Genomic DNA, 14,128 nt, shown 5'->3' with positions numbered 1-14,128 from the left:
ATTTAAAGAAACATTTACTGAACATAGAGCTTAAGAAAACTTTCCAGTTAATGACAGAATTTTCACTTTTGGGTGAACTAGTAGGCTAGAAAGAATAATGAGTTTATGACATTATAAGACATTATGACACATTATGAGTTTCGTCATAGTATTGTATAAACATAAATGAATGAATCAATCAATTAAATATGTTAAGTATTGTTGTTCACCTAAATATACTGTAGCTATGTATTTATTTCGCCTCTAAAAATAAAGGTTATTAGCCTACATATTTTGCAATAATTGTTTTAAAAAATGTTATCAACGAATTTATGTAATAATTTTGGCATCTTTATCGGAACTGTTAAGTAACCGAGATTGTTTATTCCAATTATCCCTTTTACGCGTTCACTGGTTACATTACTGTATTTTGTCATGTCGTCTGAACCTCCAGACCAGCGGGCGGCGCTGTTGTGTAAGCAGAGTTCATTCCCTGGCTGCTGTACGCAGCAGCGCTCCCTGCTAACGAGTTTCCCCGCAGGTCAGCGCCTATCCGAGAGCTGACCACTCTGATGCATCATTGAATTTCAGAGTATTGAACCTCAGTCTATTGCGAAATGAACGGGATGCCTGGAACGAACGTGATTCAAATCACTAATCTGTCGTCGGCGGTGAGCAGTGATCAGATGAGAACTCTGTTCGGCTTCCTGGGGGACATCGAGGAGCTGCGACTCTACCCGCCTGAGTGAGTCACAACAACAACAACACACACACAGACACACACACACACACACACACACCCACACACACCTGACAGAGTCAAAACAACACGTAATAGGCAGATGTAACGTTACTCGTCATCTTATCATGAACATATCAGATCACTTCATAGTGATGATAATAACACACGCACACATTAAACACATACTGCATACATACATATCACATCACATTCGTACACACGACATCATACATTTTAAAATCACCTGCACAACCAATATCATCACTATAAACACTTTATAGGCCTACACAGCCAATAACACACACACTGTACATGCACATCAGAACTGATAAGAATGTAACTTAAATGTGTACCTTGAAATGCAATGTAAGTCGCTTTGGATAAAAGCGTCTGTCAAATGCGTAATTGTAAATTGTAAATTTACATCAAAGACCATGCATCCTCACACTATCGAAAAGACAAGTATGACATCATACAAACGTCACAGATACCAACAGCTCACATGGAAATAACAATGACTGTGTGTTATGTGCACTACCATAAACCATTACACATTGCTCACTTACTCACCTACACTTACACTTGCATACATCGATCGATTTAAATATTTGCAGATGCACAATTTTGTGACACACAGACATAGTGATTTAATTATTTTGTATCTTTATTCTAATAGAGTTTAACAGTCTGGTTCCGAAAGTAAAAATCCCATTAATTTTCTCCATAAATAGGGGAATTGATTTTAAACTTGGTATATGGTGTATGGTTTTGTTGAAGCCATCTGCTAGGGCTGGGCGATATATCGCATGACATTGTTATGCGCATCTCGTCAATAAAGCCGGTTCCTTGATTAGTAGTAAATCGCCATCACCTGCTTTCAGATGGAGCGGCATTTACTACACAGAGCCGTAGTTCACTGACAAGCTGAGCCATATCGCATTAATTATCGCAGGCGATACGTCCGTGATAATTAATGCGATATGGCTCAGCTTGTCAGTGAACTACGGCTCTGTGTAGTAAATGCCGCTCCATCTGAAAGCAGGTGATGGCGATTTACTACTAATCAAGGAACCGGCTTTACTGACGAGATGCGCATAACAATGTCATGCGATATATCGCCCAGATTATTTCAACTACGTTTTTTTTTAAATAATTGTGTTCAACAGTGGAATTCATGATGAAAATCTACACTCTTAAGAAAAATGGTTACAGTGCCAGATTAGGGTTCCCCGGCTTGTAACAATTGCAGAACCCATTTTATAAGGTTCCATGAGGATCCATGCTTTGAAAGTGCTATATAGATCCTTAATTGTGTAAATCATGTTCAGCATCAATTGCCATTTATTAGTATATAGGCCAATTCCAGCGTTATGAACGTGACATTTGCAGTCAAAACTTGAAATATAAATTCTCAGAAAATGCATTTGGTACAAATATATTGAAACGTCTGTTTATATATCCATAATCCCTTAAAGGTGCTCTAAGCGATGTCACATGTTTTTTAGGCCAATTTTTTTTTTGTCACATCCAGCAAACATCTCCTCACTATCCGCTAGCTGCCTGTCCCCTGAACACACTGTAAAAAAAACGCGGTCTCTGTAGACAGCCCAGGCTCCACAAATGGCAAGAAAAACAAACTGGCCCAGCCTTGGCCACAAAACATAACAAACAGTGTTCCAGCCAATAGCTGACAAGAATGATTTGGGAGTGGGGGTTGGGGGCTTAGTGCGCGTGCACCTGAAGGGGGGTGTGGGGAGTGGAGGAGAGAGAAACATGAGGAGGGAAGTTAGCTAGAGGAGAGATGTCCTAACAACGAATAACATTAAAATTGTATATTCTTGAGAATTTTGATATGGCCGACACACGACCAAAGAGATGACGTTCCGATGAACAAATAACAAAGAATAGGGAAAACGCAAAGTCCCGAATTTACATCGGAAAAGCGTTCAAAAGGTGGCGAGAACTCCGCCGGCAGAAGAGCTTCCAATCCGACATTCAGGTGGCTCTGTTTTTGCCTGACAGGTGGGTAAATCCAGTTTGTTTTTTCTAAATGGTTCATGACTGTTTCAGGAAGCACGGAAGGGAGGGGGAGGGGACGGGATGAGGAGGAGGGAGCCTCCGTTTTGTTTGACAATACTTCGAACGTCAACAAGAAGTGACGTCACCCAACATCGCTTAGAGCACCTTTAATAAAGGACTCCAGACAATCGAAAAATATCAGTCTACAAACGCGTTTTATATTTTAGATGAGGGAAATATACATGCGTTATGGACGTGACAAAAAAAATCTCTATGTTTTATAAAACATATGATGCCTATAGGTGGCAACATATTTTTTTAGGAATTCTGTGAATTACACTGCGCAAACCAAAAGTTTTGGCTCTTCACAGAACATAAAATATTTAGGATATTTTATTTTATTTTATTCATATATTGCCGCATGCTCGAACATGACCGTCATTTACGCCGCCACCACCCAGGTGTTGATAGCGCCCCAGCGCAGACGAGACCTGAACAGCACATGTTGCTATCTGTGTTAAAACTAAACTTATTTAAGCGTTGCCAATTTAAACATTCAAGAGCAAGTTATACAGTCGAGAAAGATATAACAGTATCAGTATTTTGTGTCCTTGCATTGTCTTAAAGTGACAGCAGCCTAATATTCCTGCTGTCTGTGTTTTTAATGTTAATCAAACAAAAGACAAGGACATCACTCACTGCTCTTGATTGAATAGCTTTTGTAACTTCAATAAGGATTCATCTTTAATTTACACAGTCAAATATGCAATGTTATTTTACATTTGATTACTTTATTCGATTTCTGTACCTGAAAACTAATGAGACCTACCAGGAAAAACCTGAAAAGCAATGTTTATTTTAATTGCATCTTTGCTCTGTTGTATTTATTTGTGCTGTTGCTTGTAGTTCGATTATTTGTTCTTATTTTCTTTATTTTTATTTGACAGTGGTCCTTTCCCCCCTGAACATATCACACACCGCTATATCTGCTATATCTGCTATATCTTCCTTTTCATAATTGACCAGAAAAAAAACAACAATCACATGCAACAAATTATTCAACAACACAAAAGGCAATTAAATCACTTGTTTTTCTTCTCTTTCAGCAATGCACCTCTTTCCTTTTCATCCAAAGTTTGTTACATAAAGTATCGAGACCCTTCCAGTGTTGGTGTGGCACAACATTTAACCAACACAGTTTTTATTGACAGAGCTTTGATTGTTGTGCCCTGCGCTGAAGGTTAGTATGTTTGCATGCGTGTTACATTCGTGTGCCTGATTATACAATGACACTGGGTATCTGACTGCAAATCAAACCTTTGAGAAGAACAAACTATAATTGGCTTCCTGGCATTATTTTGTGTGTTTTTGTGTCCCAGATGTGTATGATAACCATGAGTTCTGTGTGCTGAGATATCACTGTTATCTGCTCTGTTTTATTTTGTGAGTTGAGTGGAGGTGGGTGGAGTGACACCAGCTCTCTTTGTTTATCAGTTGAGCTGAAGGATGTGGAAATGAAGGAGGTGATTAAGATCATACTTTATGTAACAGCGTCAGGACTTTGTGAACACACGCTTTCAGTGTTTTGCTAAAACTTTTTTTTTTCATTGCTAATGAAATGCATTGCTAGAAAATTAAATACGCAGAGATTTTTGATGAATAGAAAGTTCAAGAGAACAGCAATATATATTTCTCGACTGTTACTTTTGATAAATTTAATGCATTTTTGCTGAATAAAATATTTTCTTTCGGAAGAAAAAAAAAACCCTTACAGACCACAATCATTTGAATGTAAATTAAGACACATTGAACAATAAATTAAGACACACCATGATTGAAAGAACAAACTGTTTAAAATATGTGTATTTATTTGGCAGATAAAATTTTTAAATGAACATATTTAATTATTTATATAAGTAACTCTTATTTTTGTGCATGTGACCAATAATTCATTGCATTCTAGCAAAACTTTTTGACAAAGATTTTTTGATTGTCATGATTTTGTTTGTTATATTTATAAAAAAAAACAATGATCAACTTAAAGATTTCAGGTTCTGTTAAGAGTGAATTGTTACACCCCATCCTTTTAGTGGCCCTTGGTTTAGCAGTATGCGTTCAGAAATATAATGGTAGGTAACTGTGTAATTCTGTGATTCTAATATTATTAATTGTCCAGACTTGCTTGCCTGGTGAATATAGCTTTACATTTTTAATTTGAGTTGCTTGCTATATTATGTGAATTGTGAGAGGTTTTGTTTGCTAAAACTGATGCTTTAGCTCAATGTTTCTTAACTCCAGTACTAGTGACCCACCTACCAGAATGTTTAAGATGTCTTTCTAATTAAAACCTGATTCAGATTCAGCATCTTAGTGTGTTGAAGACATTTAAAGCATTCTGGGTTGTGATTTACCTCACAGGAACTATGGCACGTTTAGTTAATAGGGTGCAGATTAGTGTCCCTTGAATTGTTTATCACTATAATGGTACAAATCCTTTATTCTGTTGAGTGAGATATATTGGATGTTATCTAACATAACAATTGGCATAAAATGTAGCTAGTGTCCAGCACATCAAATGTCTGTACACAGGTTTTTATTCAAATTGATGCCCTCATTAGTTAAGCTCAGTCTTGTTACTAATGTTAATGTAATAAAAACAATAAAACACATTTAATTTCTGGGAAGTATGTTATATATGTATTTATATTAATAATATTATATATTTATTTTAATTGATATAACAACTACAAATCAAAACTAGCTGGCCACAACTGAGTGACTTATTCTGGCTTATTCAGTTTTTTTTTAAAAGATTGTATCCACCTTATTCCTACGCCCCATGAGTGACGCTTTGCGCGAAATGAATTATGGGTGTAACTTCCGTTAAGCTGTAAACAATCGGTGAAACGCTCGCTCTATGAACGCAATATGTTAAAAAAGTGTCACAATGAGATGACATTATTCTACTCACCCTTCAACCATTGAACATTAAAAGGAAATTTAAAAGTGTAAAAGCATCAACAAGGTACTTTTAACAGATCAAATAACCCCAAAAGCCTTTGGTTAAATATCACTGTAGTAATATATATCTGTATTATGTAACTTTATGTTGCCTTAATCAAAAATGTTCATTAACTTCAGCATTACGTGATACTATTTCAAAGTGATTTCCTTCATTTTGGACTGATAATAAATTGCATTTACCTGTGAAAACAAACCTGGAAAGAGACGTGAGGATTTGAGGAGAATAACAAGAGATTCCAGTGCATTCCAGTGAAATATTAATGGAATATATCGTAAATTAAATTCGGGAGAACAGACCACAAATGTGCAGTGTATGTTGTCCTTTTTCATACTTTTACAGCGGATTGCAAAGGGGAAAAAGAAAATAATCACGAGGAAAAGACTGAAAAGAGCTCTTGCCATTGATATTCTTATAACAAGTCATGTGAAAATACCAAGTATAACGTTATTCTCATGATGTCTGAAAATAAATCATGAAGGAAAATTGACAGCTCATCCAGATCCAGTCAAACTGACAGATCAGCTTTATTTGTAGGGCAACCTTATGATTTGAAATGATTCGTTTTAGCCTTTTTGAAGGGAAGTTCCCTAAACCGGAAGTGCCTCCCATAATTCAAAACGCAGTAAGGTCGTCAGGAATAAGGTGGATACATTTTATTTGCTTAATTTGTTTGGCTAATGTTCATTGGCAAACATAAAATAACACTAATCAAAGTTTTTAACTGTATTCAGACATGTGCCACAACTGCGTATAAATATAGAAAATAAACATTTAGTTCCCCTCCTGAAGTTGACCGTTTTCCGAAGGTTAAGTGCCTAGTTTCACTGACCAAGAAACATTCAATCACTTCATTTTAAGTGGTTTCAAGCTCCATTTTTGTTCCCTTTTCATGCAAAGCGTAGACTATGAAACAAGCGTTCGTAAGCAGAGTAGGCTACAGGGTATGAGGTGAAAGGGTGAGGTCTTCTCAAGTATAATGTGCAACCACTGGCTAACCACTTGTTTCTTTCACTGTAAACATCCGTATTCATGAAAAACATGGTATCTAAGAGAGCTTCCCTCTTGCCTGAAATGCTTGTCCTCGTGACTTGGTTCTGGATGGCTTAAAACGTTGATTAATTTGGTTTCTGTATGTTTTTTCTGTGTTGATTATGTGTGCATATCAGATGACTAGAGTGACCCAGGCTACACTACTACACTAGCCTGACTCAAGGCTTTGTTTTCCAAGACACTATACCCGCCGGGGCCCACGCTGCCTTCAAGGGGGGAATGTGACCAGGAGCGTAGCCGCTGAACCTTCCGAGATGGACACCTTGTCTCTTTTATTTTATTTTATTTTTTATTTTAATTTCCTTTTTTTATTTCTCTCTCATGTTGTCTCTTTTTGCCTCTTAGAAGAGTTGCATATTCATTGTGTTGTTTTTCTTTTTTTTTCTTTTTTTTTCCCCCCTGTCCCCTTGTCCCTCGTCCCCAATCCCACAGTTGCACCCCTTTGCCTGTCTTTGAAAGCTGTCCAGGTTGACTTGACGCCCAGTATTGGAGGGAAGTTTGAACGGTACAAGGGCAGCTGTTACTGATTTCTAATGCATTAAGATCTCCTCCTCTCTCTCTTTCTCTCGCTCCTCTCCACTGATCTGCTCAGGGTTCTACTTTGGAAAATAATCTTCACAAAAGTATTCAGACATCAATTTTCTGTTTTTACTGAATTATAGGTACTGAAATACAAATTTTTCAGCATTAGACAGCAATATAAGACAGCATTAAATTCCGTCAAATTTTCGATGTTTTATTGAGATCAGGATTTTAATTGTTCTTCAGCCACTAAAATGCTAATTTGACCTTGTTTTTGGCATTGCTGTCCTTCCAAAAGAAAAGCAAGTTTTCAATGCATATTTTCTAGGGCTGCATGATATGTTGAAATAAAATTGACATCACAATATGGCTAAGTGCGAATATCAAATAACAAAGGTTTGCGATTTAATTAAATCAAATAATGTGCTAGGCCTATAGGTTTCAGAGTAAAGCTTGACAGATTGTGTTTATTTACACAATGGTTCGTCGATTTTACATCGAAGCCTGATGGCTTAACATTTGAAAATGAAATCAAGACTTAAAAATTAGTATTGTAATTTTACAGATGTACTTTCATTTTTATGAAACTTCAAAACGTTTTATTTTTTATGAAATACTCAATTTTTTTATTTGACAATATAATAGCATTATTGCAATATATTTCTTATTTTGTTTCATATTTTTAATCATCACTAAATTCAGTAATTAATATGTTTTATATTATAGTCAAATTTAATGGATCAATAAAAGCAGGAATATGGCCTGTGAAAACTCGAGATTTTTTTTTTAAACTTATGTAAATTATTATATTTTATAAATTATTTTTAAATTGAGCTATTCAAATCATCAATTTCTGTATTTTTCATAATCTTAATTTCATAATACATATAAAAATTAAAAGAAATCGCAATGTCCGTTTTTTTTCCAATATTGTGGAGCCCTAGTATTTTCTGTATAGAGTCTGTAATTCAGTAAAGTGACAGAACTGCTGCTAGAGAGTGTTTAGAATTCCTTATTTTTGCAAGGCACTGTTTTTCAGTTCACTGTAATGACAAGGAATATAATTTTTTTTTAGTAAAAAACTCATACCATTGTACATGTTTAAAGGGTTAGTTCAACCAAAAATGAAAATTCTGTCATTAATTACTCACCCTCATATCGTTCCAAACCCGTAAGACCTTCGTTCATCTTCGGAAAACAAATTAAGATATTTTTGATGAAATCCGAGAGCTTTCTGGTCCCCTATAGACAAAAACGCAATTACCACTTTCAAGGCCCAGAAAGGTAGTGAAGACATCCTTAAAATAGTGCATGAGACTACAGTGGTTCAACCTTAATTTATGAAGCGACGAGAATACTTTTTGTGTGCAAAAAGAAAAGAAGAAAAGAAGCAAAACTAACAACTTTATACAACAATTTCTTCTCGTCTGTGTCAGATTCCTATGCTGTTCACGTAGTGAACACAGCGCAGGGCTTCTGGGGCATGCGTTGTGGTGCTCACGTGAACAGTGTCGGAGACTGACACGGAAGAGAAGAAATTGTTGAATTAAGTTGTTAGTTTTGCTTGTCTTTTTTTTTGCGCACAAATTATTTTCATCGCTTCATTAAATTAAGGTTGAATCACTGTAGTCTCATGCACTATTTTAAGAATGTCTTTACTACCTTTCTGTGCCTTCAAAGTTGTACTTGCATTTCTGTCTATGGGGGATCAGAAAGCTCTCGGATTTCATCAAAAAATATCTTAATTTGTTTTCCGAAGATGAACGAAGGTCTTACGGGTTTGGAACGACATCAGGGTGAGTAATTGATGACAGAATTTTCATTTTTGGGTGAACTAACCCTTTACCTTTAGCATGGTTTTGGGGAACATTGTCTTTAGAGTAATTCTGAAGTAGCTGAACGTCATATTTGAGGTTTTAATTTAGTTCTTCACTCATTTAAAAGCACAGATATACAAATAGTCAGTTTACCCTTGAGTACTATAATCACTGTCAGCACAGAGCATGCGTATATTTTACCAACACTGGCACGTATTTGGAAAAATTACATTTGTTGTTAACTTTATTGTGAAGGCAACACTTTTCAGTGGTGACAGTTTGAGGGGGGATTTCTCTAAGACACTTAAAATGTTCTTCTTTTCTGTATCTGATGTTCTATGTGCTATTAGTGTGATGCAGCCAACATGAACGGTTGTCTTGTGTTGCACACCCTTTCCAACACTGCGACACGATCGCCCCAGGGAGAAAAGCGCCCATGCTTGATATCGTATGGTTCATGACCAATATGTTTCCAGTACAGGTGACCCATACCATAAAGTGTTAACTCATTCTCTACATGTTCTGTTCTGATCTTTTTTTAAAAGAGAGAAAAGGACAAATCACAATGTTCTTTTCTCTGTTTTTTGTGCAACAGTCATCCTGTTTACAGTATGTCTTGTGTTGATAGTAAAAGGAGAGTAGCTATGCTAGTTCAGTTTGTTTGATTGTTCATGGTCGGGGTTGGAGATGCTCAGGGTGGGTGTTAGAGCACTAGGCTTGTTGGAGGACTCTCCTCTGAATCTTGGGTCGTAGAAGCAGCAGCTGGAGACGTCTCCATTGGCCACCCTAATGCCAGTGTTCTTGTTCTTCAGGAAAAATCCCTGAAGAGGCAAAGGCTCTCTCGCTTTTGGCCCCCGCGGCACCCGTAGCCAGCCTGATGAGTGGAGGAGGACTTCTGCCCATTCCCAGCCCCACTACGCTACAGAACGTAAAAACACACTCTCACAAACTAAGGCTGGAATACACTACACAACTTTTTACACAGATTTTTTATGTCTGATTTGCATTTTTGGAGGAGTTGACACTAGTTTGCTTAGTCTCCATATTTTGGGCAGTCGGAGTTGATAGATTTGACTTCTTTTTTTTCCTTCAAACATGTTTGATTTGACATGTTGCAGGATTTCAAACATGTTTGATATTTTGAGCTGATATTAGAAGACATATAGTTTTAATTTGTCATGCGTCTCCTACCAACGAGACGCGTGTTTCTGCATGAGTTTGTTGTTTTTGGAACGACTTTGAAAGTCGTTTAGTGTATGAAACCCAGTTTTTCTCTGTAACCATTTACAAAGTCAACAAGTGTATGATGCCTAGTGTTTTAAAATCCGTTCAGATTTTAAAAACCGTGAAGTGTATTCCGGCCTTTACTGAATGATGAAAAAATGTCACCTACATTCTCATCAACTGCATGCCACAGATTTACTATTTAAATCCCAAATATTCAATTGTCAAGACACTAACGTGTGTCGTATTTGGGGGCAGCGAGGTCTTCCTTTAGCTAATCTGGGGGTCCTGAAGTCTAGTTTGGACACGTCTGTGGCGGCTCTGAGTGCAATCGCTTCGCAACCTCCGCTCATGGGTAATGTTGATCCCTCTAAAATTGACGAGATCAGGAGGACGGTGTATGTCGGCAATTTGAATTCACAGGTATGTGATAATGAATTAGAATTTATGGCAGAGGCAAATCTCTTTACCTCAAGTGCAAATAGCAAAAAAGAAAGTAGTGTAAATAGTGTTAGATGCTATTTATACTTGCATAGTGTCTAAGCTGCAACAGATAGAGGCTGTCTACACTGGATGTGATAAAGCAATTGTTGCATATCTATTTGTTCCCTGTGTCAGAAATGGTAAAAGTGCTTGGAGTACGTCAGAAGTAGAATAGGACATTAGTTTACTGTTTGGGATTCGTGTCGCGCTGCATCCAGTGTTGACAAAATCAATTTTTATAATGGATGCTGCATTATTGGGTCCTTGTTTCTTAACCCTAATCATATTCAACCTGCTGATCAGTAAAGGTGTGTTTCAAGATCCAGGAAAGGAGCCATGGTTACATGGTAACAATATGAGCTGCACGCGTCTAAATTGGTGTGCCAGCCAATCCGATCAACGCGAGAACACCACATCCAATTGCAATTATTGGCCTGTTAAATACTTGTTAAACACTTTATTCACATTATAAGATACTCGTTAGGCTCTTTATTTCCACTTTTTGAATATTTGCTTATATTGTATTCACTAATATGCCAATGTATTTAAACTGGATATCGAAACTAACGCAATATTCTCTTTTGTCTTTCAAGCTCATGCTGTACTTGTTTTGTCCTTCTCCTGTAGAGCACCACAGCAGAGCAGCTCCTCGAGTTCTTCAAGCAGGTGGGGGATGTGAAGTTTGTTAGAATGGCTGGAGATGAAACACAACCTACACGTTTTGCTTTTGTGGAGTTTTCTGATCAGGATTCAGTGTCACGAGCACTTACATTCAATGGAGTCATGTTTGGGGATAGGCCACTCAAGTGAGTGTTCTCCATTGAGAAAGACAACTCGCCAGCGTTGTTTAATTCAGTAAATTCATTGCATCCCATTTCATCCATGTGATATGCATTTAAATAGTAATTAATCAACATAACGTCATCTTTTTCAGAATTAACCACTCCAATAATGCTATAGTGAAGCCTCCAGAGCTCACGCCACAAGCTGCGGCCAAAGAGCTGGAGGACGTCATGAAGAGAGTTCGAGAGGCTCAGTCAACCATTGCTGCTGCCATTGAGCCAGGTCTGCCCTCTCAAACCTAGACTCTCACACACAGTAATACTTTCTCAAAATGTTTTTCTTTTTAATTGATGAGAGTTTTGATTTGTTACTTTCAGACGACAAAAATCGCTCATGCAGTAGATCCAGACATTCCAGAAGGTCAAGAACTCGCTCTCGCTCCCCGTCACACTCACGGAAAAAGCGATCCAGGTCGAGGCACAGGTAGATTACACACATTTTTAAACGTACTTGCCTTGTTAACTAATAAAAGCTTAGTAGCATGCTAAGCTACAAGCTACTCACAGTATAAAGTACGATCAATCAATCCTATTGAAAAAGTAATAAGCCACACCAGGGATGGGCAACTTCGGTCCTGGGGGGCCACTGTCCTACAGAGTTTAGCTCCAACCCTGAAAAAAAATCACCTGCCTGTAATTTTATAGTAATCCTGAGGACCTTGGTTAGCTTGTTCAGGTGTGTTTGATTAGGGTTGAAGCTAAACTCTGTAGGACAGTGGCCCTCCAGGACCGAAGTTGCCCATCCCTGAGCCACACTAACATGTTACTAACAATGTAACTTTTTTTTAACAGGGAATATATCTATATACAGTTATGTAAGGGTAATATTGTTTGTAACTGTACATCTATTAGATAATATATCATTTATTTTAAAAATAAGTTACATTTATTTAAAATTATTTAAAAGCAGTAATTATCAGTATGTCATCAAATATATATATATATATAAAATGAAATAACATTCTGTTCAAACACTGTTGAGAGAATTAGTAAATCATCAAATGAGTTTTTTCGATGGGTTATTTTAAAATTATTAGGCTGAGTTTACACTGGCACAAAAAAATCTGGGAAAAAATCTGGGAAAGAATCTGGGAACACAGATCGGAATTTGTCACTTCCAAATGAGGTTTTAAATCTGATACATATCAACATGTTCCAATGCTGAATTTTTTATATATCCTCCTAACCATTTGTTAACAAACATGTAATCATTACTTCAATGAGATCATTGTTTCTCCCTTAAATTAACCCATTATTATCTAACTGTGTGATTTGTATATGTACACTTCTGAAATGCATAACTTGGACACAGTCATCTCTGATAAAAGATCACTCTAAATTGTAATGTAGACACATGCATTTTGTGTAAAGCTGCTTTGAAACTGATTCCCCTTGTAATTCCAATCCACCACAAGGCGAGGGTAACACGTTTGGCCAAAAGATAGCTTTTTAATGTCGTATTATGAAGCAGATGTGGCTGTGTGCACTTGCACTAAAACTCACGCACACAGAAACATTCAGAAGCATAGAAACTGGTTATTTTTTTTATAATTGCTGTTATTTTCCGGTCTATATCAGTTCAATCAGATTTTGTGCTGGAAACATCCATGACATCTTTTAACTTATCAATGGCGACAAATAATCATGGCCACCCGATGTGAATTATAAAGTAATTTTAGTATTGCGATCACCAACAGAATAATTTTGGGAGGGGATTAATGTAAACACAGATATCGGATACCAGTCATGTCTAAATGAATGTAAACAGGCGGGACAATTCAGATATGATCAAAAGATCTGATCTGTGCATTAAGACTTGCAATGTAAATGCAGCCTTAGTCAAACTAACAAACTCGTCAAATTGAATCCGAAAAACTGTTAATCATCATTTGAATGTTATTCTTGATTACAGGAACCCAGCAGGTCCTTAAAAAGCCTTAAAATATGTTATTGAGTTCAAGTTAAGTAAAATTAACTGTCATAAATGGCTTAAATATTTTACATAGAATACCAAATGTCTTAAGAGTTCTTAAAATTTAGAGCCAGAAAAACAAGAATCATGATGAGGCCTGATTTGAGTATTTAACTTCAAAACGCAATCATTTAAATAAATACATGTAAGCATTCTACTTTTCTTAGAAAAACATGGCACACACAGCATACTGCACATTTATGACAAGTGATTGCTTATGATCTAATGTTGATGAATTATGACTGTTTACTTTATGAGTTTATATTGTAATATGTTGTAGATGGTTGTAATTATATTTTATTTCCCTCAGCTTTATGAATGAGCAGCTGGATGTAGAAAAGCAAAGGCATTTCAAAATAAAGAGTCGCAGAGTATTTTATAGCTGGTTTATTATTAAAAGTCCTGCATTATGCAATTTTTCCTGTTATTATTGGTAATGGTATCTGGCATTTA

General features: G+C 36.6%; 1 protein-coding gene across 3 annotated transcripts in view; it reads left to right on the top strand.

Moving 5' to 3' along the window:
• Nucleotides 1-451: 451 nt before the first annotated feature.
• Nucleotides 452-14,128, top strand: part of srek1 (splicing regulatory glutamine/lysine-rich protein 1) — a 28,211-nt gene continuing 14,534 nt past the window's right edge. Inside the window, exons 1-7 of one of the 3 annotated variants that reach the window (XM_084114768.1) lie at nucleotides 452-724; nucleotides 3,847-3,980; nucleotides 9,967-10,082; nucleotides 10,637-10,801; nucleotides 11,489-11,667; nucleotides 11,796-11,926; nucleotides 12,022-12,127. In XM_084114768.1, the coding sequence (XP_083970894.1) occupies nucleotides 597-724; nucleotides 3,847-3,980; nucleotides 9,967-10,082; nucleotides 10,637-10,801; nucleotides 11,489-11,667; nucleotides 11,796-11,926; nucleotides 12,022-12,127 (959 nt within the window). In that variant the 5' untranslated portion in view covers nucleotides 452-596. Of the gene's footprint in view, nucleotides 725-3,846; nucleotides 3,981-4,010; nucleotides 7,321-9,504; nucleotides 9,636-9,966; nucleotides 10,083-10,636; nucleotides 10,802-11,488; nucleotides 11,668-11,795; nucleotides 11,927-12,021; nucleotides 12,128-14,128 lie in introns of those variants that run through there. The other 2 variants (XM_084114770.1, XM_084114769.1) reach the window with 2 other exon arrangements.

This window comes from Abramis brama, assembly GCF_963993115.1.
Source record: "Abramis brama genome assembly, chromosome: 5".
NCBI lineage: Eukaryota > Metazoa > Chordata > Actinopteri > Cypriniformes > Leuciscidae > Abramis > Abramis brama.
This window is presented reverse-complemented; position numbering and strand designations above follow the sequence as displayed.